This window comes from Arvicanthis niloticus, chromosome 20, assembly GCF_011762505.2.
Source record: "Arvicanthis niloticus isolate mArvNil1 chromosome 20, mArvNil1.pat.X, whole genome shotgun sequence".
Taxonomy (NCBI): Eukaryota; Metazoa; Chordata; class Mammalia; order Rodentia; family Muridae; genus Arvicanthis; species Arvicanthis niloticus.
In genome coordinates this window covers 34,943,582-34,968,443 of record NC_047677.1, presented here as the reverse complement: position 1 = coordinate 34,968,443, position 24,862 = coordinate 34,943,582, and the positions used below count along the sequence as shown (strand labels likewise).

Genomic DNA, 24,862 nt, shown 5'->3' with positions numbered 1-24,862 from the left:
CACGACAGGTCATGCACTAGGGTCTACGAGTCGGAAAGTGTTTACGGACTATGCTGTTTCTCCAGGTCGTGAGCAAAGAGCGCTCAAGAAACCTGTCTGCCTTCATTCTCACCGGTCCTTCTACTGCCGGCCTTTCCTCTCTTTGATTTTAAGGGCGGTGCCTCTGTTTTCTTATTTCTAGCAGACTTCGTGGTAACTGAAGGCTGGCCACCCCGGGAAGTCTCGGACAACGACGTGTTCCTTGAGGTACTTTCTTCCTCATCAGACAACTCCGATTGCATCTTTTTGTCTTCTTCAGTGAGGCGGTCCACAAGTTTTAGGGTCTCGCCACTAATTCCCTTAAAATATTCAATGGGATGTTTACATACCTCCTTAAGCTGACTTTCTGTAACTTTAACGGTGGTGGTGGTGGTGGTGGCGGTGGTGGCGGTGGAGGTGGTGGTGTTGGTGGTGGTGGTGGTGACGGTGACACGGGTGGATCTTACCTTTACTGGCAACTTGGATGGAGGCTGTTTGGCCCCGCCTTTCTCTGGCTGCCCTCGCTTTTGTGTGGCGCATGCTTTTCTGACTGAAACTAGGTTCTCCCTGTGTGTGTTTTTGACTGGAATTCGGGACTTGGCATTTATACATGAAGAAGTAGGAAGGGTTTTGTGTTTCTCATATTGACCAGCCTGCCTCGGTTTACCTGTTTTACTGTCTGGCTTATGGTTTGGCGGGCAGACATCTTTTGGTGCGGTGGCCTTTACAGGAAGCTTGGATTTCCGCCTAACCCCTATCGGCTCCTTCCGAGAATCTCTGCTGGAGTGTCCTTGAGTCCCTGGACTCTTTCCTGAGCCTTTCACTGGATTAGCTTTCTCTGTGGTGCAAGTGGATGCATCGCGTCCTGTCAGAACTACGTGACTTGTGCTGTTCTCTGTCTGCACAGTGGAAGCATCCAGATTATTGTTGTTATTAAAGTTATCTTTTTGAAAATCGTGTTTCTCTTGGGGCCTAACGCCCGCCTGGCTATTGGGTGCGTTTGCGATCTCTTTCACAATTTCGTTTTCTAACCCCTGACCACTGGTCACCACAGCCTCTGTCTTATCTGTCACTTCTCCAGAGCCTTCTTTCTTCATGGTCATGGTAGATGCAGAAATTCCCATTTTTATAGGCGTGCGTGACTTGGGGTCAACTTTTGAGGTGTTAGTGGCAGCTGCCGACTTCTCCAGAGAGCCACTACAGGCTGTGCCTTCCTGACACTCTCCGTTGGTCAGGATGCTGGGGTTGGGGTCGACTGTAGGTGCCTCTACATCTCTCTCTAGATTGGTGTCTACTGAGGTGTCCCCTGACTGTGGCTGTGGGGTATCAGTGACCATATCCCCTTCCCCCTGGGCCCCTGACTTCCCTTCAGGAGTATGCTCACCAATCTGGAAAAATTGGAGCCTCTCTTCCACAAAATCTCTCTTGCTCATGTCAATTGCACCACTGCGGGTCATCTCAAACATTTTTCCTTCATGAAATGGGAAGGGGTTAGGCTCACTAGTTGGGGTACTTTCGTCAGTTGGTGTTCTGGCTGGCGTTGTGTCAGGGGTGGTTGCCGGAGAGCGGTCGTCCACCGCCAGACCAAATGGCTTAGTGTCATCTTCCCGCGATTTACCGTCAAAAACTTCATTGTCCCCTCGGTTATTGGGCCAAGGGTCAAAGTCTAGACCTTTGGTCGCCACTGTTTTAAAAGGAGTGGCAAATTCTTCATCGACTTTGTAACTGAAGTAAGTATCAGGGAACACTGATCTGTCCGGGTGTCTGCCTTCCAGGGTGAAAAACTGGGCCCCCGACTTGGGATCAACCTTCTCTGGGGTTCTGTCAGATGACGAGCTTTTAGAAGGTGATGGTTTCTCTTCGTCCAGTCCCACTTTCTCCTCCTCCTCAATAACTTCCAGTTTGCTCTGACTGAAAGAGCGGTCGGCTGGCTTCAGAATGCCCTCTGTCCAGACATCCTTCTTGGTGTCTACAGTTTGACTGGGGAGCTTAGAATCACTCTCTGTTAGGCCATCATCCTCATCCTGCAGGTCATAGCCATCCAGAGAGTCAATCTCTGTGGCATCCGTGTCGTGAGAAAATTCGGCCGTGGTCGCGATGGAACACTCCGTGACAGACTGGTCGTTGTTTCCATTCTGAGCTGTTTCGTTCTGAGGCGAGTCAAGGCCAGATTCGCTCTCTCTCCCATTACCTTCCACCTCTTTCTGGTTGGAAGCCTTTGTGGTGGCAGTTTTGGATTTTGCTGTGTCTTTCTGCCCTTCGTCAACTTCCTTCAGCTTGAAGGTATATTTCTTAACTGGGACCGGTTGATACATGGACTCATCATCGCTAGAATCACTGGCATCAGCGCCAGGAGGGACTGGTGATGGGGGCTGCACTCGGATGACTGGCTCGGCCAACTGGTACTTGTCAGACTCATCCTGAAGGCTGACTTCCATCATGTCAACCTCCCTTTCAGGGAGATACTGATGTTTCTTATCTGATTCCATCTGGTCGGCATCCAGGGGGGGAGGTGGGGGAAACTCAATATAGGCAACGCGGTTACATTTGGGTCTTTGGATAGAGTCTTTGCTCCCATCTCGGTCTGTCTCCTTCTCCACGGTCACCTGCCTTAGTGGGGCTGATTTGGGCTCCTCCTCCTCCGACTCCTCAGAAACCTCGGGAATCGGGCTGGGTTGTCCTGGTATAAAAGCTATGAGTGAGTCTGGCGTCTTAGACGTGAACTCATAACTCACTTCCTCTGAACTGGGGGTTTCCGGGGTCAAAGGGCTCTTCCCAGAGCTGTCTAGAAAGGACACTTGCTCTAGAGTATCATCTTCTGGACTGCCCTGAGGAGAAGGAGGCTGCTTTTGCTGTCTAGCTGTATAGAAGGTCCCCTTGGCTTCCTGCACTGTCTTACACTCCTGACTGATGATCTTTTTCACACTTCCTTGTTGGAGCTCCTTTTCATACTGTTTCCCCACTTGCACGAAGCTGACATAAACAGGTAAGGTTTTGATCTCTTTCCCTGCCTCTGTCTTTTCCAACCCATCCATGGAACCGTGGTCAAACACATCACTAGAAGGAGAGTCCTTCCCTGGGCTAAACTCTAACGAATCAGGAGATTTGGTGGGAGAGGTCTCGGTTTCATCGAGAGCTGGGCATAGGCCTACGTAACTCTGATGTTTGGAAACTTTGCTGATCTCGGAATAGGTAACTTTTTCATCATCTACGGAGTTAAAGTGTTGGCTCTCAACTATCCCTTTGCTCATACTTGGCCGGGACACTCTTTGGGATGGTTCTTGTTTTGGAAATGTTGTCTGCTCACAAAACCCATCGGGAATGTTTGATGACAGCATCCTCCTCTCATCTGGGACCCTGATGGGAATGTGAGATGCTACCGAGCTCTCGCTTCTCTTGGGGGGATGGTCGAGAGCGCTGCCGGGAGGGTCCCCTTCTTTAACAATGTATTCCCTGTACAACACTTTCTTGGAGGGAGATTTTACACTCATCTCCTTAATTTCTGAGAGAGAGCCGTTGGTTAACATTTTGTGTTCTCTCTCAGTCACATACATAAATTCATTCTTTGGGTCACCGGTCTCGCTATCGTCAGGGTGACCAGCGTGGTTCTCTCTTATATTGTGAACAAGCACATGAGAGAGTTGCTCTTTCTGAGCCTTGGTGTTATTGGCCCCAGAACTTTCCCATGTTCTAAAGAGCTTTCTGTCCCACAGTCCCTTGGTCTCTAGATCTGATGTTATGGGACAGGCTGAGTCTTCACCCTGTTGCTCAGGTAAGAAGTCAGGCATTGCCTTACTAAACATCTCAGTTCTGTGGCTTTTGCCATCATTGGAGCCAGATTCGCTTGCAATGATCTCATTGCTTTGGGGATGCTCAGCTTTGAAAATCGTAACATCATTTTGTACCGGCACTCGTTCCTCTGGGGAATCTACAGCCTTCTGCTGTTTTTCTCTAGCAAAACCTGGGTGTGGGGGCAGCTTGTTCTCTTGAGTTTTCTTAACTGGGATTCGGGACGGCCCGTCTAGATTTTTCTCCTCGTGAGATGGATCCTTACTCTTGGCACGTGCCCCTTGTTCAAATTTTAATCGAATGGAACTGAGTTTAGATTGTTTGAGCTGAAATCCAGACTGGGGTCCTTCTTGTCCCCTGCTCTGAGCAACGACAGTTCTTTTAGCTTCCTCTGGAGGCTGGCCATCCTTGCTCTGTTGGGTAGGGACCCTCTTCTCAGGGCTGCTGGAACCACTGGGCGCCTTCCTGTCCTCAGCCTGAGGGACACCTTGTCCATCCGGGCCTCGCTGCCTGGCCTTAACCCATTCATCATTGGATGCCAACAGCTCCGTTAACACTTTCTCGGGGCTACTGCTGGTGGAATTCTGGGAGGAGTATTCCTTGCCGTTTTTGGGGCGAGGCTTTTTCTCCGGGGACTGCAGTTCATCGTTTAGCTTCTCGGTTTTGTCGCGAAAAAACTGCGACACTTCAGTCAACTTCTCTTCTGCCTCCTTCACAGTCCTGTCCACCCTATCTTCATACATCAGTTTCTCTCTACCTCTGTCTAGTCTGTCCTCGGACAAGTGCATCCACATGGTATGCTTGGGACCACTGACGTTGCCCGAGTAGTGCAACACTGTCAGTTTCTCAAAATGCTCATCCTTAGACACTCTCCCTATACCATTTTCGGACACATCTTTATAGATTTTGGAGAGTATCTCTTTGGGGGGGGCAGTGGCTACTTTTTCTCTGGATCGCTTATCAGACCCCTGTAACTCTGAGCTAGGGGGTCCTGCATGGTCTGTCACCGACTCCTCGGTATCAGAGTGAGAAACATCTAGCTTTTCTGATAGAAGCATTTTCTCAGCAAACCTGTACGACTCCCCTCTTAGGTCTGACAACTCATCATCATGGTACTCTACGGAGTGCTCACTCAGAAGCTTCAGGGTTTTATAAGAGTCATCGGACAGAAGCTGTGCGGAACTAGGGCGGCTATCTTCTTCTTGGGACCCTGGAGTGTTTACTCTGGAAGATTCCAGATAAGAAGGCAAGGACTCTTCGGCTGCAAGCTCTTCTTCTTGCTGACCCTGCTCCTCGGGGCAGGGGAAAGCATCGTGTTTCTCTGGCAGAAAATCTTTTAAGTTAATATTTGCCCGGGATAAGTCTTTCTGATACACAGACACTTCCTTCTCAGGATGCTTTTTGGTCTCTCTAATAATGACTTCAGTGGGTTCGGCTTGGTTACCTTTTTCGATGTGGACCTCTATAATACGCTCCAGTTTGGGTTTCATTTGGTTGTCCTCTGCGTGCTGGGCTGAGGTCTCAGCAGCAGACTTGGCAACATCCGGAGACATGGCTGACTTGTGTTCAAACAGCCCTGCTAGCTCTTTGGAAGGGTCTCGCCCAGACTGAAAGGCCTTCATAATGTCATGGACCGACATGGTCTCCTCAATTCTTTCGGAGGCACACTCGCTGCCAGGAGGGGAGTGATACACCATCCTAGTGGTTGTGGTGATATGAGTCTCTTCTTTGACACGCATGCCTTTGCTTAAAGCCCGACTATGGTCCTCTTCCTCGCCACTGGCTTTCATTTGAAATGCTTTTACTTTTTCCTTAATGCTAGAGGTGGTAGGCTTTGGTTCCAACTCCATAAATGTAGGGGAAGGCTTGGGAGACCCGGGGTCCTCTGGCTGGGACTGGGGGATCTCCCCAGTAGAGGGTTCATAGCTCCTGATCACATGGACCACTTCAGTTCTTGTCTCTGTGATGACGGGGGGAATGGGAACCTCGTGAAATAGTGGCTTAGGGCCGGTGCTCTCGGCACTTTGTGGGGCTGAAGGTGTTTTCTCACTTCGGGTTTCAAAGCCACTGTCGGATAAGGGACTTTTATCTTGGTCATGCTGAGAAAAGTCATCCGGAGACTCTAGGATGGCATCCGTTCCAAAAAAAGAGTCAGCCATTTTGCACAGTTCCTTCTCAGAGGTGGAAGGCCTCATGGAGGCTGGCGGCATTTTGAGTTTATGCTCCTGCAAGGCCATGGCTGGCTTTAAAATCCTCTTCTGTCTCTCCTCTCCATCCTTCTTAGCCTCTTCAAACTTGTACTTTAAGTTGGTCAGTGAACTACTCCCAATGTCATTGGTCAGGTAGTCTATGACTCTAGTGAGGTTGGCCTTCCCATGCGTTCTCTCCGGCAGAGATGGGGCATGACTGGCCGCAGCCTGCCTGGCTTCTCGTATTTCCTCAGAACTAAATTCCGTCCAGTCATCCTCTGGAGAGTGTCCTTTGTCACTCTTAGGGGATTTGGGTGGCCCTTTGCTCTCGACACACACGTCCTTTTTGAGAATCTCGCTGACTTTGACTAAATCTTCCTTCACTTTCTCAACGATTTTGAAAGGCTCTTCATCGTCTATCCTCCCTTCTCTGGGGAGGTCGGGCTGGAATGGCTTCTCCTCAGGTACGTCTGTCTGCAGTATGGCCGTCATCCTCATGAGGTCCTCCTTCATCTCGGCCACATCCTTTAAGATCTCCTGACTGGAAGATAAAGAAGATGGTACGGATGGCTTAAGGGCGGAGGATGCCAGGAACAGAGACGACTTGACTGGAGATGAAGTCCGATTGAAGTGGGGCTGAGGGTGTGTCTCCGTAGTCAATGTTTTAATGGGCGACAGCAAAGCCGCCGCCGACTTGGTGAGCGAGTTAGAGTCTGGGAGTTTCTTCAGTGCTGGTTCTGGCAAAACATTGACTACCGAGTATACTGGCACTGTGATTATTGATGAAGTTACGGATGAGGTAGTAGCAGCTATTGAGGACCCGAGGGAGGTGTACAGTGCACTTGCAGAGGGAGCTCTAAGGGACTGGAAAGCTGAGGGGGCTGCAGACGCGTACGACCTGAGAGGGGAAAAGGGCATGGCTGTTGTGGTAGAGAGCGCTTTCTCCACCGTGTCAGAGGCCGCGCTCACCACGGAGCTCACAGCATTTGTGGCTGTACAAATTTTGTCCTGTAATGTGGCAGTGGCTTTGCATCCGTTAATTAAAGCTGAAGATGAAGGGTACTTCAGAGGAGAAACAGACCCATTGACTAGTGCTACCTCTGCATGTCCAGACATCTGCTTTAAGGGGGAGGAGAGAGACGATGCCATCGTAGCTTTAGCTGTTGAGATGACATCAGCTGCAGACTTGGTCGGAGACACCACTGACTTTAAGGGGGAAGAGATCAGCGGCGCCGCTGACGTGATAATGGACTTAAATGGCAAGCTCGAGGAATACATAGTGATGTTTGATTTGGGGGAGGCAGGGGGTGTCATGGTGATGGAAGACCTCTCCAGCAGAGACCCTGCGGTCGTCACAGGAGAAGTTCGAGAGGAAAAAGTTGAGTTGGGAGCCAGGCCCTTTAGAGGTGTGGCCTCTGTGATGGTGGGAACCCTCCCAAGGATACCGGAGGCAACCTGGGTATTGTACGGAGACGGTGACACCACCGTTTTTATTGGCGAAGAGATTGTCCGGAAAGATCTAATGGGAGACGCCACATCACTAATGGATTTGACTGAAGATGTAGTTGAGGCGCCTATCGTGGATTTGATCGGAGAAGGCGTCGACACAGACCATATGGATCTTAACGGAGATGCTGACGGCGTGTTAGAGGGGGAGCTGGATAAGGAGCCTGACTTTGCCGGCCCGGGCACTGTGACTGGAGCCGTGGTCCAGGACTGGTAGGGTCTTGTAGCAAAGAATGGCTTGTGTGAATAAGTGGTGGGGAGGGATCTTGCTGTTCCTGAACTCCGTTCAACTGTTTCTTAAATTTTAAAATGAAAATCAAACACAAAAAAATAAAAAATAAATAAAAAATAAAAATCAACAGAAATGGTTGAGAAACAGAGAGACCAGAGGAAAAAAAATTTGGTCAGTAAACTTTGAAATATTGCAGAAGCAAGTACAGTCATTTGCATGATTTGGGATGGGGGAAGGCAAAATAAGAAAAAAAAATGATTTTTGAGCAAAAGAGGAAAAAAATATGGAGGAACATGAGGGAATCTGAAGTTAAAAAAAGAAACTGATGAGGTACAAGAAGAGCTGTGGGGAGTGGGATGAGACACAGGGCGACATGGAGCAGCCAAACGGGCCAACAGTGCAAAGGAGGAACAGGGGCAAGTGCAGACAGACAGAAGGGGCACGGTGGAAAACGCCTCCTTACGTCCTATTGACTTTCTCGTGTGCTGGGTTAGAAATAGCGGCAGGCGTTCTGTTTTGCCTGAACACGTACATATGTCTGCTTTGTGCAACCACAGGCAGCGTCTTAAGACTCTTGAATGTTCCCTCCGCTACAGCTCGTCCACCATCAATTGCACCTAGTTAGAACCATTTCAGTATGTGAACCCACACGTTAAATATTTGAAACCTGGTTGGTGTTTTGTTTGTTTTGTTTCCCTTTCCAGAAAAAAAGAAATCATTCAAGCTTTATCATGCAGAGTCCAAGGTCAAGAGACAGGCAACTGGTGTGGAAACTCTGAAGCCACTGGGATTTTTAAATCTGTTTCTTCCATGCACAACTCGCTATGTTTCACACCCATAGAAAAGCCAATAAGAGCAAGAAATTGTCTGAGTCAGAGCTGTCAACCACAAACTTAAAACAACGAAAAAGGAATGTTTGCATCGATTCTCTTCCCATGCAGTATATTCCTTTTGATGGGGGGGGGGGAGAGAGAAAGAAAATGTGGTATGAAATGATATTTAAAATGCATGTGTACATACACACACAAAAAAAGGGGGGCAGGGAAAAACAGAAAAATACGGTTCATGGTTACCAGAGCAAGCAAAGCAACTGAAAACATTTGATCATGCGCGGTTCATCGTGGCAAACAAGCCAGGAAGGTGATACAGTTTAAAGCAGTATTATTATGTTATACACAGTATATATAATGTCCGAAAATACTTTCTCAAGAACATTTGGAAAGAAGAGTACACTTTTTCCATGGGATGTGAAGTCTTGGTACCTTTTGAGATTTTAGGCAATGGTGTAATACATTATTAAATAGATCCACGAAAGAATCTATACCTGGAGTTTCCTTCATTATAAGGAGGACAGAATTTATATTTTCACCCCCGTAATATGGTTGACTCTCAAAAGGTATCATGGGTGGGTGGGTGGGGGGATCTTAAAAAGCGTAAATATTTTTTGAAGACCCCCATATATCACAAGTACCTACAGTGTGCCCTAAGATACAAACATGACGCGTTTGCCAAATGCAAAGGTACCGATCCTGGTGCCACTCTAGAATATTCACGATGCTCATGACGAACCTGTAATTCCTCATTCATAACGCTGCAACAGCCTCGAGGGAAAAACGGGCCTGATAATATCAACAGATACCAACATTCTTCCCGCAACCGGCAAGAAACCCACACATGAGGTGGGTTCACCCTGGGCACTGCACACACAAGCTTAGCCACCTCTACTTTAATAAATAAAGCCAACATGGTTACAGGTTTGCAATGCCTGCCAAGGGCTAACTAATGTCCCATGCCAGAGATGAGTACAGTCTTGTTCCTAAAAGGCAACAGTTTACCATGACAGTGGGGTGTGCCGAGGACATGAGAACCTCCTTCATCCCTTATTAAAATGGAAGCGCCAAGGGAACCTCACAGGGGAACCCCATCTGTCCATCAGTACTGACATCCTAATGCTTGTGGGAAAGGTCATATTGTAGACACACGGTTTGGTGATCCCTTTGAGTGGATGACCTGAGTGCAGGTATTGTAAAGGCCAGAAGCAGATGTTAGATCCCTCTGGAGCTGGAGTCATGGGCTATGGTGAGCTGTCTGATGTGAGTGCTGGGACCTGAACTCAGGTCCTCTGCAAGAGCAGTTATCACTGAGCCATTTTTGCAGGCCCTAACGAGAAGTCCTTTTGAAGTAACTCTGTGGTTTATAACTTTGAAAGGAGCCACCAAATGACCATGTGGCTGTACATTTTATGTTTTAGTGACACCCACTTCATGACATCCTCTGTAAGCATGGCTGATTCTGGTTGGTCCAGCAGTTAACACCTGGGGCAGAAGGATGGGGAAGGTGTAATTCATTTAGAATTTAACACCTTCAGGGGCCGGGCTGGGACCTTTCCCTTTCTCTTTCTCTTAACCCTTTCTCACTCTTCTGTTCCATTTCTCCATGTCCCCTGTCACAAAACAGACAAAACGCAAACCAAACCCAAAACCCTTTCCTTCTGCCAAAAGTCAAAGACAGGCTGCACAGACCTAGTGGACACAAGCCAGACAGCAACACTTGTGGACACACTGGGGCTTATATTTCAGGTGTCTCAAACAACTGACACCTTGGGGACACCTTAGAGTTAGGGAAATCTGCTTGCTTCTGACCTAATGTAGTCTGCTCACCAAGCCTGTCCAAAGCCAAGAATGCCACCCTTAGGGACTCCCAACAACTATCTTGTGAGGGTCTCAAAAGAAAAACTACAACCCAATTGACTCGACTGAGAAACCAACTAGTTACAGGCAGGCTCCACTGCCCTGTTCTCTATCTCAAGAATTAGCTTCCGACAGCTGCCTCTGGAAGAATAGGGCTGTGTCTGCTGGAGTAGAAAACTCAGGGAAACTGAGGGAATGTTCAAGACGTTTCTCTTCTATTCCACAGTTTGAATCTGAATACAAAAACTTCCCTAACGGACTAAAGCGTCAAATGCACTGTGACACACAGTGGAGCCATTTCCTGCTGTGTCATATGCACGCTGGCCCACATGACCCAGGAGAAGAGGGAGAAGCCAACACTATGATTCCTACTGTCCCATTCCCGAGCCTCTGGGAATGCAAGTGTGAATATCTAGCAGTCAGTGACCAATAACAAAGTCTTTTCATCTCAATATGGTGACCACGGGTGGCACACTGCGACCACAAGGGAGGAAACAGTAGAGAAAGACAAATGTGACCAAATCGACTTATAACCGCTTTGCCAGCCGGTTACAGGCCAGTTATGAGTAAACTCAACCGCTAGGACCAAGGAGCTCTCCCAGGCTAGTTCAAGAACAGCCTTAGAAATGACAATTTTGGCAGGAGAGATGGGAGGTGAGGCAGAAGGCCATAAACTAGAACGTGAGCCTTACAGAAGGAAAAGTACCATGGTCTAGTTCTGGTAAGGGAACAGATGACAAACCTAGCCATCACCTGTGCCACCACAAATATACAAAAGTAAATCCACACCTTCCCTCTCCAGCACACATTCAAAGGAACACTGGTATTTATCTCTGAGCATATTAACAATCACCAAGTCAAATCGAGGCTTTCACAGGGGAAAATATATATATATATATATATATATGACAAAACCATTTATAAATAAAAGAGTTCATGACCAACTTCAAGAACAGAAATCACTTGTAGTGTTGACCTGGGAGATCTGTACCTATGACACATGGCACATTTAAATTTCATGATATAGGCTTATGAAATTTCTCTGTAGGCAATTGGTTCAGGGGGATCTGTTTTTCCAAAGGGCACCAGAATTTAGCATGTATAGAAAAAATGTCTCTTCTTCTAAAAAAAAAAAAAAAAAAAAAAAAAAAAAAAAAAAAAAAATCGACATAGATTAGTGGACTGTCGGGAAACTCACTCATGCTGGGCTCAGTCAAGTAGCTGTAGCGCTTACGTAAAGCTAGAGATGCAAAACTCTGACGTCTGTCTGCTTTCTCAGCCTGAAAAAGAAGAGAAGAGGCCATTTCCACCTTCTCCATGACACCTTTATACCCTGAAACATTTCACTGGATGGGACGGGCATGTCTTATCCAGCCTTAGACACTCTATTTCCCCTTGGGATTCTACCAACCCCACCCTGAACTCTCAACCACATGACTGCACCTCAGCAGGTAAAGGCATACCCACACAGCAGACTACAGAGGACTACAGAGGGTGAGCGGTGCGTGCCCCCCTTTCAACCCTCCCCCAATTCCTTATCTTGAAAGCACACACACACACACGTATCACAGAGCACACTCACTACGAGGTACAGAAAGCACCATTCTGATAGCCATTGTGGGTACTGGTGACAGGCATGTAGCAGAGATGAGGAGGCTCAAAACAGGTGGACCGGCCTTGCTGGCCATTGTGAGGCTTGAGCTGCTGTTATTGGCATGTGGGCTTTTAAAAATCCAGTTACCACAAAGCTTACAAGAATATGTCGAGATAACAGGGGGAAACTCTTGTAAAACTGAACAATGGTACTCTTTAAGAAAAAAATGACCAAGACAGGGGCAGAGTTTTGATCTTTCAAAGGACCTGAGTTAGGTCCCAGTACCCACATCAACCAGCTTACAGTCTCCTGTGTGCGTGTGCGTGTGCGTGTGTGTGTGTGTGTGTGTGATGTCCTCTCCTGGCTTCCACAGGTACTGCACTCGTGTACACACACCCACACATAAACACATATACACATAATTTTAAAAAGAAAATCTTTTTTTTTTTTTTTAATGGACAAGATAAATCCTTTAGCTGGACTGGCAACATGTCTATCCACAATTGGCTAGAAAATATTTCTACATACATAAGACACAGTTGATTGGTACAACACAATTCCATATGATAACCAAGGTCTTGAGTTACAAGTGACAGCATAACAGTTAGCCAGATGGCAGTGGGTAGTAAAATACGCCCAGGAGAAACTTAAATATTAAGTTGGTGCATGGCAATCTGTCACGTTTAAAAATGCTTGAGCGGCTCCAGGTCTTTTCACTGGCAATTTTTGCAGAATGCGCTGAAGCACCCCTACATGCAAGGCGAGGAAGAGTGAGCCACGTTTCAGAAAGCTAACTCTACCTCAGGATCGGCTAGGATGCACAAGATCATTTAGGCTGTTCCCACACCTGAGCCCGCTGCAAGCTTTTCCACGTATATCCGATATCTAGTCTACCTTGGATAGAATAAGAACAGAAGTGTTCATATTACCTCATCATCTTGATCTGACTCTGTCTCCTTTTGGTCCCAAGATGCATTGCAGAGACAAGGAATATTATAACGGACAGCAGGGAAAACAGTGTCAGGATATGAGAAGGACTGAGTAGGGGCACACAACGCAAGCTGATTTAGAGAGCAAAGCAAAGCGAGAGAAGCCAATAAAAACAGCATCGCGGACCATACACCCAAGGCAGATTAATGCGTGAAGATCATTCGGAAGCATAAAGATCTATGCACTACCAGCGGAAGCAACCCACAGAGGATGCCATCATACAGACTCATAGGAACAGGACACCAGAGCAACAGGACGTCAACTACACACAGAGACTAACATGACTCGAGTTTCGGGGGCTTTTGGAGTGTCACAGAGCATTCCTTAATTACATACCAAGGGCCCACTGCCCCGAGACCAGGGGTGGGGGGGAAAGTGGAAACAAACCAGTTTTAAAAGATACCTTTTTATGCGCCGGCAGAGTAATATTTAAGTTGCAAACAGCCGTTTGGGGTAATCCCTTTGTTGTCTTCGGCTCCTTCAGGAAAGACAGACGGCCGCAGGGCTCTTGGCTGGTGTCTCTCATCTAAAAGGATTTGGATGACTGATGATTACACAAAGTGACTGGTTCTCATCCGTGCAAGGGTTTGTTTTATTAAACGCTCATAGAGGGGAAGGATGGAAACCCAGGATGAACCCAAGCTCAGCACCTGGCTTAACCAATAGGATGGTCACTTGCTGTCTCACGTGACAACCCATTCCTGGCTTAACCAATAGGATGGGCATTCGCTGTCTCACGTGACAAGCCATTTTGGGTTTAACCAATAGGATGGCCACTCACCTTGTCTCACATGACAAGCCATTCTGGATTTAACCAATAGGATAGCCACTCGCTGTCTCACGTGACAAGCCATTCTGGATTTAACCAATAGGATGGCCACTCACCTTGTCTCACATGACAAGCCATTCTGGGCAATGTGCATTTTCTGTGTTCCTACCAATTTAATTTCTTAGAGCTTCAGCGTTTGAAACACTGAACAGCAGAAGATGGGGAAGAGGACCTCCTGAGAAATATGAGGTAACTAAACATCCTGCTCTGGGTTGTTTTAGTTTATAAACACTTACTTCCCTAAAAATAATTATTATATTTTGAGACAGGGTTTCATTATATAGACTTGGATTGGCCCGGAACTCACTATGTAGAACAGGCTGGTATCAAACTCACAAAGACCTATCTGCCTCTGCCTCCTAGAGTGTTAAGATAAAAGACATATGCTACTATGCTGGGCTCCATTTCTTTTAAATATACAATACATATATGTATTGTGTATTTAAATTATTTAAATTATTATTGTGTATTTAAATTATATATAACATATATTATATATATATATATATATATATATATATATAACATTATATATATACATATATATATGTATATATATATATGTGTGTATATATATATATATATATATACATATATATATATAATATAAATGTTTACTAAGTTTCACTAGCTTGAAAATTCACCCTGTTGGAATTAGAACAGAATATGACCTTGTTCTCTAAGTCATATTTGGTGGGATAATTCAAACTAAATATATCATTTTTTTAAAAGTTGATTCTCTTGGGACTTTTAAAAAACAAACACACAGAGTCTATGTTAAAGATGATTTACCTTGATGGAAAATGGCAGTCTATTTTCTTTGAAAGAATAAAAGTTAAAAACCAGCTGCTGTCCTCCTTTGGTCAGAGGGGCCAGGTTTCCATAGCAATCAACGTAGATGGGCTTTCCTTCCAGAACCTTCCAGAGTAAAAGAAACACACAATTTAATGTTAACTTGACCTAGAAAAATTTTGAGGGTTTTTAAGTCAAATAGCATTAAAAGTCCGACATATCATTATGAGAAAGTTACATCTGTGGGGTTGTTTGCGATGAAAATACATCTGAGTGCTTAGAATCTGACAGCCATAACTAGTAGCTATTATCACAAACTTGTTTACAACAGGATTACGTTTCTCTTCCAACAGTTTTGAGCATGTCAGAGAGAATGCCTGACAATACTTCCTTACATAGGCTGAGCTCTTTCTTTTTTTGGCTGTCCAACACTCACATGATCTCTCCGTTTGGAAAAGGAAAATTATGGTCCTGTGTGGGGAAAGTGACCAAAAAAATAAAAACACTCAAATAGCCACAGGACAGTAGAGAGTAGTTTAGATTGACTACTATTATATCCTAATCAGCTGAAGTGAAGCCAAAGCTTTTAAATATTAAATAGTCTGAGGATGAACCCATTTCAAAGTCTGAAGGTAAAACATGTCTATGATATTCTGTACAGTGTGTGCTACTGCAGCCTCCAGATCAACCTGTCTCTGGGGAATGCACTGACAGATGCTCATTCTTGTAGCCCACGTTACCTCAATGTCTTTGCTTCTGGCAACCTCCTCGAAATTCTCCTGCTGCTCCAGGGTTTTGTCCACCCTGTCGTCCGTCATGCAGAAGCACCTCAGGGAGGATTCCACAGGGTCGTTTGTTTTGGCAAAAACAACAAACTTGGCCATGTAGGGGACGCATATTAACTCTCTGTACAGCTGGGAGGCTAGCCCTACGGTTTCTAACACCTGATGGCAGTCTGCCAGCCAGAATCTGAGAAAAACAAAACAGCACACCAAGTGTGAAAATGAAAAACAAACAAAACAAGACAATACAAAACCCAACAATGACAAAAATAAACCCAAAAGATGTCACAGTGAGGAGTATCAGGGGCTGGGGATGTGATCCCCTGGTAGAACAAGTGGTCTTTTAGCGTGTTTATCCCCAACATCAAAAAATATTCAAATCACCGAATAAGATGACAAACATCAGAGTCTAATGGAGCCTAAATTGAGTGTTATAAACTCACATTTAAATGGCAAAGATATTTGCTCTGTATCAAGCAGAAGGCAGTATATTCCTCAATAATAATTTTTCTAAATAAACATCAAGGATCTTTTATCCTCTCCCATAAATTTAAAAATATATATTAAATATATATAATATTTACATATAAAAATAGATAAGATATAAAATATTTTAAATATATAAAAGTTTAAGTTATATCTATGTTGATATAATTATATATGATATATAATTATATATAATTAAATATATGATGTATAAATGATGTGTGTGTGTGTGTGTGTATTGAAAGCAGCATTTTTTTTACTCCCAAAAGGAGAGAAAATAAATTCCATAGTGCTCCTGGAACTGTCACTTTCATACCTGGCTGAAACGTTGGTTGTGAAGGACACACAATCCTTTATGAACGTCAGAGGGGTTGTTCCTGTGATGTCTTCCCACTGAGCCGGAGAGGTGCCTCCTGGGAACAGCACAGACAGGGTGACTTTATTATAAAGCTGCTCCCCGCAGACTAACTGCCCATCACCAGGCTGCTCTTCTGGCAGCCGCTAACTGGCCAGCTACAGCGCTAACGGCTCTGCACTGTGGTAAAGGAGACTGTCTCTGCACTCCGACATACCCTCGCCTGCCAACTGGGGGTTCATTGGAATTCACAAATACATGTATTGTTTTCTGTTTGTTGAGATCACAAGGGATGGCTTGAATTTGGGGTAATTTGTTAAGTGTACCACCATTACAATATGTTGCTGTAAAGACTTAATAGCTTCAGGGGTGTGTGTGTGTGTGTGTGTGTGTGTCTGTGTGTGTGCATATATGTATATGGGTGTGAGTGTGAATCCAAAGGCAGCTGTTGGATCAATTTACTTCTGTCATGGTTGCCAAGACATATTCTTAAGCACTCCAGAGGCCAGAGGTAGACACTGGGTGTCTTACTTCATTGTCTACATTAGTTTTTTTAAACAATATCTATGCCTGAATCGCGAGTTCACCGATTCCACTAGGCTGGTCCATCAGTGAGCTCAGAGATTTGCCTTTCTCCCTGACTCCCTGATGCTGGAATTACAGACAAGTGGGTGGTGGGATCATGTTATAGACCAGGTACTTCAGCAACTGAGCCATCTTCCTTAGTCTCTCAAATCATTCTCTCTCTCTCTCTCTCTCTCTCTCTCTCTCTCTCTCTCTCTCTCTCTCAGGGTAGGAAATTATCAAGTTTAGGCAGACGCTCATTTTGTCCCTGGCTGTAATACCACTTTTCCAGGATTGACGGATGAATTGGACATCAAAGAGTGAGTCCAGTGAGATAAAAACTTTGTTCATCTTTGATGTGAGCTCAGTGACCAACCAGAGAGGTCTGCATTCTAAAGTTTTAGTTTGCATTTGTATGTGTGTTGTATGTATGTTGTGGTGTGTGTGTACGCAGGTCAGAACTTGATGGACTCAGTTCTGGATGCTGAACTCAGGTTTCTCAGACTTGTCCACAAGGGCCTTTCTGTGCTGGGCCATGAGGACTGGATTCCAGTTACTCCACAGAAAATGTGTTCTAAGGCCTGTCCACTTAGCATACTGTGTGGTACTGGTGAGAACATCTGGGTGACACCAAAGGTATCCTCAACCCTTCCCAACAATTCAGACCCTGGAGCATCTTCCACCAAAGCACGTTCATTTCCCTGTCCTAAGGCAGCTTATTGGACCAATTACCTCTGTCATGGTTGCCAAGAAATTTCCCTGAGCACTCCAGTTGAGTTGACCACACGTTAATGATACTGAAAGGGATGGGCTGCTACTGCACTAGTATCAGGAAACATCCCTGAGCTTCAAATATACCAGGAGCCTGGTTCCTAACGGAAATCCTTCCCTGGATAAGCAAGGAGAGGACGGAAGAAAATATAGGACTTCTTCCATGTTCTCTCCTCTTTGTATCTCTGAAGAGTCAGGGCAGACAGACAGGAGTCGCCTTAGGGAAGGAACCAGACCTGTGATGCTGCAGAGCAACCGCAGGTTGGGCGTGGTATCCCCCTTGTACCCGTTGGACACGCCTTCTCCTGAGGGTGGGGGCACCGGAATGGTCATGGTGATTGGCTTATGGAATTTCCTCCTCCTTGGCTCCACTGTGACAATTGGGCTAAATGTTGCTTTATTTCCAAGAATTTTTTTCACAGTTTCCTCTGGCACGGGCTGAGCCTACAGACAAAAGGAAAAATAAAATACCTTAAATAAATGTAGATTTTATTATTATTATTATTACTATTATTATTTCATTTTAATTTGTATTCAGAAGATGTAGTTTTTAATCAAGAAAGGCGGGAGGACACATGACAAGAAAAACCCATGTCTGTCTTTATACATTTTTCTCACTGTTACAAGAAGGCAGGGAAGTGAAAAGACAGGGGAGCTCGGAACAGTTTCCTCAGGGGAATGGATCCTACTGGCTTGCTGGAAGGAGAGGGAGCCAAACCCCAGAGCAGAGAGAAGGAAAGCAGAGAGACCTCGTGTCATGGTTTGCATATGCTTGGCCCAGGGAGTGCCACTATTTGGAGGTGTGGCCCTGTTGGAGTGGGTGTATCACTGTGGGCGTGGGCTTTAAGACCCTTTGTCCTAGCTGCCTGGAAGCCAGTCTTCCACTAGTAACCTTCAGATGAAGATGTAGAACTCTCAGCTCCTCCTGCACCATGCCTGCCTGGATGCTGCCAGGCTTCCCACCTTGATCATAATGAACTGAACCTCTGAACCTGTAAGCCAACACAATTAAATGTTGTCCTTAGAAGAGTTGCCTTGGTTATGGTGTCTGTTCACAGAAGTAAAACCACAAAGACTCACAAAATCACCTTGTACAAAAATAAATAAAAGTAAGACTCTCAGAGGTAAGGACCAATATATAATCCAGAAGGTATGGATTCTAGTCAACAGGCCCAACCAATTCCATTGAGTGTCTTTAGAGTCTGGTATAGTAGCCAAACAGAGGAGTCAGGTGAAGGGACCCTCACTGACAGGGTTTTGCATCTCAGAGTGTTTCACTAACCACCTACAATGTCCCCCAATCCCTTGACATGACATTCCAGCCTCACAAAATAAAGCTGATGTTCAGATCAACTTTTAGTTACTGTATTTTAATTACGATATTAACAATAAGATGCCCATTTCATCACTTTCAGTTTTACCAATTAAATAATGGGGGGGGGGGGGAGGCAATAGCATCAAAGAGTAAACTAACTGAAATGGGCGAATTTGAGAAAAACCATTTTTTGCCAAGATTTCTAGTCAGCTCTCTAAACTCAAACAAGTTCCAACTGGTTTGGACAAAGTCCAGCATTTTCGAAGTACTTAAACCCTAATGTGAATGCTTGCAGGTTTCCGGGCAGAAGCGACATGTTATAGGCCAAACTCCTGTATGCTGCCCTATACACAAAGCCCAAGGACCCATGATGAGAAGGGGTATCCTCTAAAAGAAAACCAACAGCGACTATGCATGTGTGTGCTCTGTATGTACTTGTATGCAGAGGCCAGAGCTCCTCAAGAGAAGGTCTTTCGTGGAATCTGGAGCTATCAGTTTGTCAAGCCTGCCTGGGCTCCTCCTGTGTCCTCTCTTCCCCCGTGCCCAGGGCACACCACCACCACCCCTTGATTTTTTTAAAAACAGGAGCAGGGGATCAAGTGCAACCGTTTTCATGCTTGCCCAGAGAGCGTTTACCCAATGAGCCACTTCCTCAGCCCCAGTGGAGATTTTTAAACGGAAGTTGTTAAAACAGAACTCCGTTAGACAGGTCAGTAAGCTGACTGTACACGTGATGCTTTCCATTTGAGGTAAGTTAAACCCCCTCAAACAGCCTAATGAGCAAGATGGCTAAGGATGAATCACTGCGATGTTCCCAGAGAGAGATGTGGTGCTCGTGGGTCGTCTACATGCGCAGGGGACTTGGAAAGGACATGCTGTAGGGTCAGTACCTGCAGACCCACACGGATCCTTTTGGTTAAGGCACCCTCTGGGAAAGACGCCTGGACGAGGGGGACGGTGGTGCTGCTCAGAATGCCGCCTTCAGGGCCAATTTGGTTGCTTTCCTGCTTAATCCGGGAAACCACGGCAAAATACTGGGGGAAGTCCTTTGTGATGATTCTGCAGATGCGTTTCGTGCCCAACTCTTCTGGGCTGTCGAGTTCTAGAAGACAGAGAGGTTGAGAAGCCATGAGCACGTGCCTTTGCACACAGCATTCTGATACTAGGGTTTAAACCAGTTTTAAAAACTGTTTATTGACACAAGGTCTCATGTACCCCAGGCTGCCTTCAGTCTTGGTATATATAGCCAAGGACAAAGTTGAACTTCTGATCCTCTAAGATTACAGGCTGCGCCACGCCACCATGTCTAGTTTTATGCGGTGCGGAGGCTTGAACCTAAGGCTTCATGCATGCCCATCAAGCATTTTGACAGCTAGAAAGATAACTCAGCAGTTAAGAGCACTGGCTGCTCTTCTAGAGGGTCTGAGTTCAATTCCCAGCCACCACAGGGTGGCTCACAACCATCTGTAATGGGATCCGATGCCCTCTTCTGGTGTGTCTGAAGACAGGGACAGTGTGCTCACAGACATAGAATAACTAAATGTTTAAAAAAATAAAGTAAAATAAAACATGCAAATTGAGCATACTTTTGAAGTACCATGAGACTTTTCAGCTCAGGTGTAGCTTTTTGGAATGTACAGTACACCATGTCATCTGTAGCCACCCTCTTCACTGTGTGGTATCACAGCAGAACGCTTTGCTCCTGTCGACTGTAACTTTGTACCAACCCTTACTTCTTCCTAGTCTCCCCACCTCTCTCCACTTCTTCCCTACTCTCCATCAGTCAATCCTCAATATGGATGAGACAACTTTGTCTCCACCCATTTGTGTGACATCACATGATATTTGTCTTTTGTGCCTTGTTTAATGCTCAATCTTAATAGATGTCTTGTTTAACTCAATAGATACCAACCTAATCAGATGTCTTTCTCCTGAATAGCTATGGTATATATAAATATATATTATACATATAACATATAAATACTTGTATCTAGAAATATAACATATATTGATTATATCACTAAATCTATAGAGTACATATAATATATAAAAATATAAATAAACATATTTTTTAATGTAGAGAAAACTATTGGGATCATAAAATACTAAACTTGTCAAAGATATTGCAAATGTACTAATAAATTCTACTTGGAGGAACAAACGTCTTTGGACACAGGGATCTTGGAGGGGAGCAGTGAAAGGCACCCATAGCTTTGGGTTAGGGCAAAACTTGCTATCCCAAACTGGAAACCCAGAAGCCCTAGTAAGTCTGGGGTGTGGCTGGAGAGATGGTTTGGTGGTTAAAGGTGTTTTCTGCTCTTCTAAAGGATCCCAGCCCAGGTCCTAACAGTCAGGTTGGGCAACTCACAACTACCTGTAACTCTGGGTCTGGAGGATCTGACATGCTCGCCTGGCCTCTGTGAGTACCCATGTGCCACACACACACACACACACACACACACACACACACACACACAGCAAACTTAAATCTAAAAACAGTCTTGTTAGATGGGGGGGGGTACGTTTTTAATTACATTCATTTATTTATATGTTTATGTGTGTGTGAACACGTGAAGCTCAGGCAACAACTGTGTTCTCTCTTCCCACCATGTGGGTCCTGGGGAATCGGACTCAGGTCCTCAGGCTTAAAATAAGTAGCTTTAACCAACGAGTCATTTTGTCGACCCCAAAGACCCTGTTTTGAAGAATCAGAACTTGGTAAGAAAATGTGTGTGTCCTGTCCATCACAGGTAGCTGTTTAATTGGCAAAGATATTCTGAGAATGTTACTGATTCCCATGAGATGGCTCAGCAGGTGAAGGTGTTTGTTGATGAACCTGAGACTGAGGCCGGAAGCCCACAGGGGAAGGAAAGAAGTCAACTCCTGAACGTTGTCCTTTGAACGCCACACGTGCGCCATCGCACCCGTAATAATAAATATAATTAAAAATTAAGGAGAATATGATTGGGAACTGTTCATTAGAAATGTAATTACTTGGACCTAGAAGGCCAATTTTCTTACAGGTTTTTTTTTTTTTTCATAAGCTCATGTAAAGCTTCATGGCCTGGAAGATGAGAGTGGGGCAGCCATGTGCCCATCAACAGGACATGCCACTTAACCATGTGCTAAATAGTCCTGTGGGTGTACAGGAAGCTCTGGATTCATTCACCTACCAAGTCGTTACTGAACATCCCTTAGTTATTGGGCATGCACAGGAATTAAAGTTACCACTTAGATGAAAATTACTCGAATAGAGGGAGTGGGGGTTGGGGGTACAGTCGGGGAGTGGGGTATAGCAGAAGCAGCAGGAGCCACCAGACAAAGTCCAGATCATCCGTGCTTATGGTTATGTCACATTATCACCAATTACGTGGGGGGGTCTTTTGTCTTGGTCACCAATTTGTCATTGGATTGATCTGCAAGATGGCTCAAGCTGTTCGAGAAGAACCTGTGCCTTCCAAGAGTGTTCAAGGACACACTGGACCCACTGGGCAGGTAGGCATGTTTTGGGAGGGTGGCAATAATACATTTACTGCCCAAAATGGGTGCGTGGGCATGCCCATGCGAGCCTGTGTATGTGTATATGTGTGTGTGTGTGTGTGTGTGTGTGTGTGTGCATTCATATGTGTTGGGTAAATGTGTATACACTGGTAAGGATTTAATGTAGAAACTGCTGTATCACATACTGGGGTCTGATGGGCTACCTGCTGTTTTATGCAACAGAGGCCACCTGGTTACATTTCTATCGTGTCATCTTTGAAAGTCACTAAAGCCATCTAAGTTGAATGTGTGCACGTATCATTTGCATATAGCAAGCAACTGCTTAAAGGAAAGCTCAACTTTGTTTCTGTTTTCTTCCAGGTTTGTCTTTTTTGTTTGTTTGTTTTGTTTTGTTATTTTTGAGACAGGATCTCTCTGCATAGCCCTGGCTGTCCTGGAACTCACTATATAGACAAAGTTGGTTTGAACGCACAGAGCTCTGCCTGCCTCTGCCTCCCAAGTGCTGGGGCGGGGACGAGGGGAATTAAAGGAATAGACCACCATGCCCAGCTGTTTGTGGTCCTGAGACAGGATCTTACTTAGTCCAGGTCGTCTCAAACTTGCTATACAGCCAAGACGGGTCTGGAACTCCTGATACTGCTTCATTTGCCTGCCACATGCTTTGAGGCACCACACAGAACAAGAGGCTGGTTTTTAATCCATGTTCAAAGAAGGTTCCAGAAACTCAGTGTCCTGGAGCTTCTGACATTTTAAGAGTTTGGTAGGGCCTTGGGAGCCCTGTATTGGACTCCCCTTAGTTTAAAGATTGTAGCAGATCTTCTGGCCCCATTAAAATCTGCACAACAATTGACCATCAACATATTCATTAACAGATAGTCCACAGATAAACCTTAGCTTAGAGAAACACCCTATTCGGTCATTTCCTGAACTGTCATAAACTGTTGCAGACAAGTGGGAATATTCAGGGCCCCCAGGCACCATCTTTCCATAGGATCACATACACAGCCTTGAGTACTCTGATTTCTAGGCCACGGCAGAAGAGCGTAGAAACAAAGTCGTTCCACGATCTTTCCAAAGTAAGGAAGTCTGATGTATCATTCTATAGGATAACTTTACCTTCTAGCAACTGACTGACCACATGTTTACATAATCACGTGGGTGCCTAGCCATGTAACGAGGGTAAAAAGACATAGAGGACGAGAACTGTAAGATGTGCTACACACAATATTTGGAGGGAGGCAGGAGGCTGGAGAGATGACGGCTCTGGTCAAGAGCATTTGCTGCTCCTGCAGAGGACCTGGGGGCTGTTTCTAGGACCCTCACCAGGTGGCTCACAATTACCTATAACTCCAGCTCCTGTGGTATCTGATGCCCTGTTCTGGGCTCTGTGGGCATTGCACTTGGGTCTCTCTGTCTGTCTGTCTGTCTGTCTGTCTGTCTGTCTGTCTCTCTCTCTCTCTCTCTCTCTCTCTCTCTCTCTCTCTCTCTCTCTCACACACACACACACACACAAACTTGGGGCTAGAGGGATGGCTCAGCGGTTAAGAGCACCAAAGTCCTGAGTTCAATTCCCAGCAACCACATGGTGGCTTGCAATCATCTGTAATGGGATCCGATGCCCTCTTCTGGTGTGTCTGAAGGCAGCAGTGATGTCTTTATCCATATACATAAAATAAATAAATGTATTAAAAAAATAAAACATAAAAACAGAATACTTAAAGTGTGAATATTTATGGTCCACTGCATGCATAACAATAATAAATATATTGCTTTTATATATGATATATATTATATATATGACTATGATGAATAAAACTACATTTTACTTTGGGGTATTTGTAAGAGGGAGCTGAGCAACAGTAAAATGAGTTAGCCAAATGTCTGGAAACAGGTAACCGCTTGGTGAGTTGTTAGGTGTGAAGTCGGGAGGGGGAGGGGAGGGCAGATCTAGGAGGAACTGGAGAGAGCAACTATATGAGATTCTTGAAGACTTAATTAAAATATTATATTAAAAAGAAAACAGGGTACCAAAGACCCAGCTGTAGGAGAAGCCTGTGGGTGAATAAAAAGAACTCTTATGTTCACCCCCCACAATGCCATGACTTATGGCCACGTCGACAGACATCCTCTCGATGCTTTTGACTCTGAAGCTGGTGTGCCCTAAATGTTTGGTTTTCTCCTCACCAAAGATAAACTAACCACTGTGAAATCACATTAAGCTAAGGCAATGTCTGGCGCTGAAGGGCTGGCATAAGGCAGTTGCTTAAGTGGTAAACAGGAAACCGTGCGAGTCGATCAACAACGAGAGAGGTGTAAGCGATCTCATATATAGAGACAGTCATACATCTCTAGAAGAGAAGTCTTTAGATGGCACTTCAAAGTTTAGGTACAAGGAGGTGGTGGCTGGTGTGGGCCCTTTAAGAAGTTTTATAAAGCTGGGCAGTGGTGGTGCACACCTT

At 45.3% G+C, this 24,862-nt stretch overlaps 1 protein-coding gene across 36 annotated transcripts in view; it reads right to left on the bottom strand.

Moving 5' to 3' along the window:
- Positions 1-24,862, bottom strand: part of Ank3 (ankyrin 3) — a 606,272-nt gene that overhangs the window by 28,996 nt on the left and 552,414 nt on the right. For 16 of the 36 annotated variants that reach the window (XM_076916989.1, XM_076916994.1, XM_076916999.1 and 13 more), the window contains 9 exons: positions 19,793-20,004; positions 17,824-18,031; positions 16,214-16,310; positions 15,370-15,598; positions 14,630-14,755; positions 13,412-13,534; positions 12,948-12,974; positions 11,623-11,704; positions 1,403-7,798 (listed from right to left, as the gene is read on the bottom strand). In XM_076916989.1, the coding sequence (XP_076773104.1) occupies positions 1,403-7,798; positions 11,623-11,704; positions 12,948-12,974; positions 13,412-13,534; positions 14,630-14,755; positions 15,370-15,598; positions 16,214-16,310; positions 17,824-18,031; positions 19,793-20,004 (7,500 nt within the window). Of the gene's footprint in view, positions 1-112; positions 7,799-11,622; positions 11,705-12,947; positions 12,975-13,411; positions 13,535-14,629; positions 14,756-15,369; positions 15,599-16,213; positions 16,311-17,823; positions 18,032-19,792; positions 20,005-24,862 lie in introns of all 36 variants that reach the window. The other 20 variants (XM_076917004.1, XM_076917006.1, XM_076917007.1 and 17 more) reach the window with 4 other exon arrangements.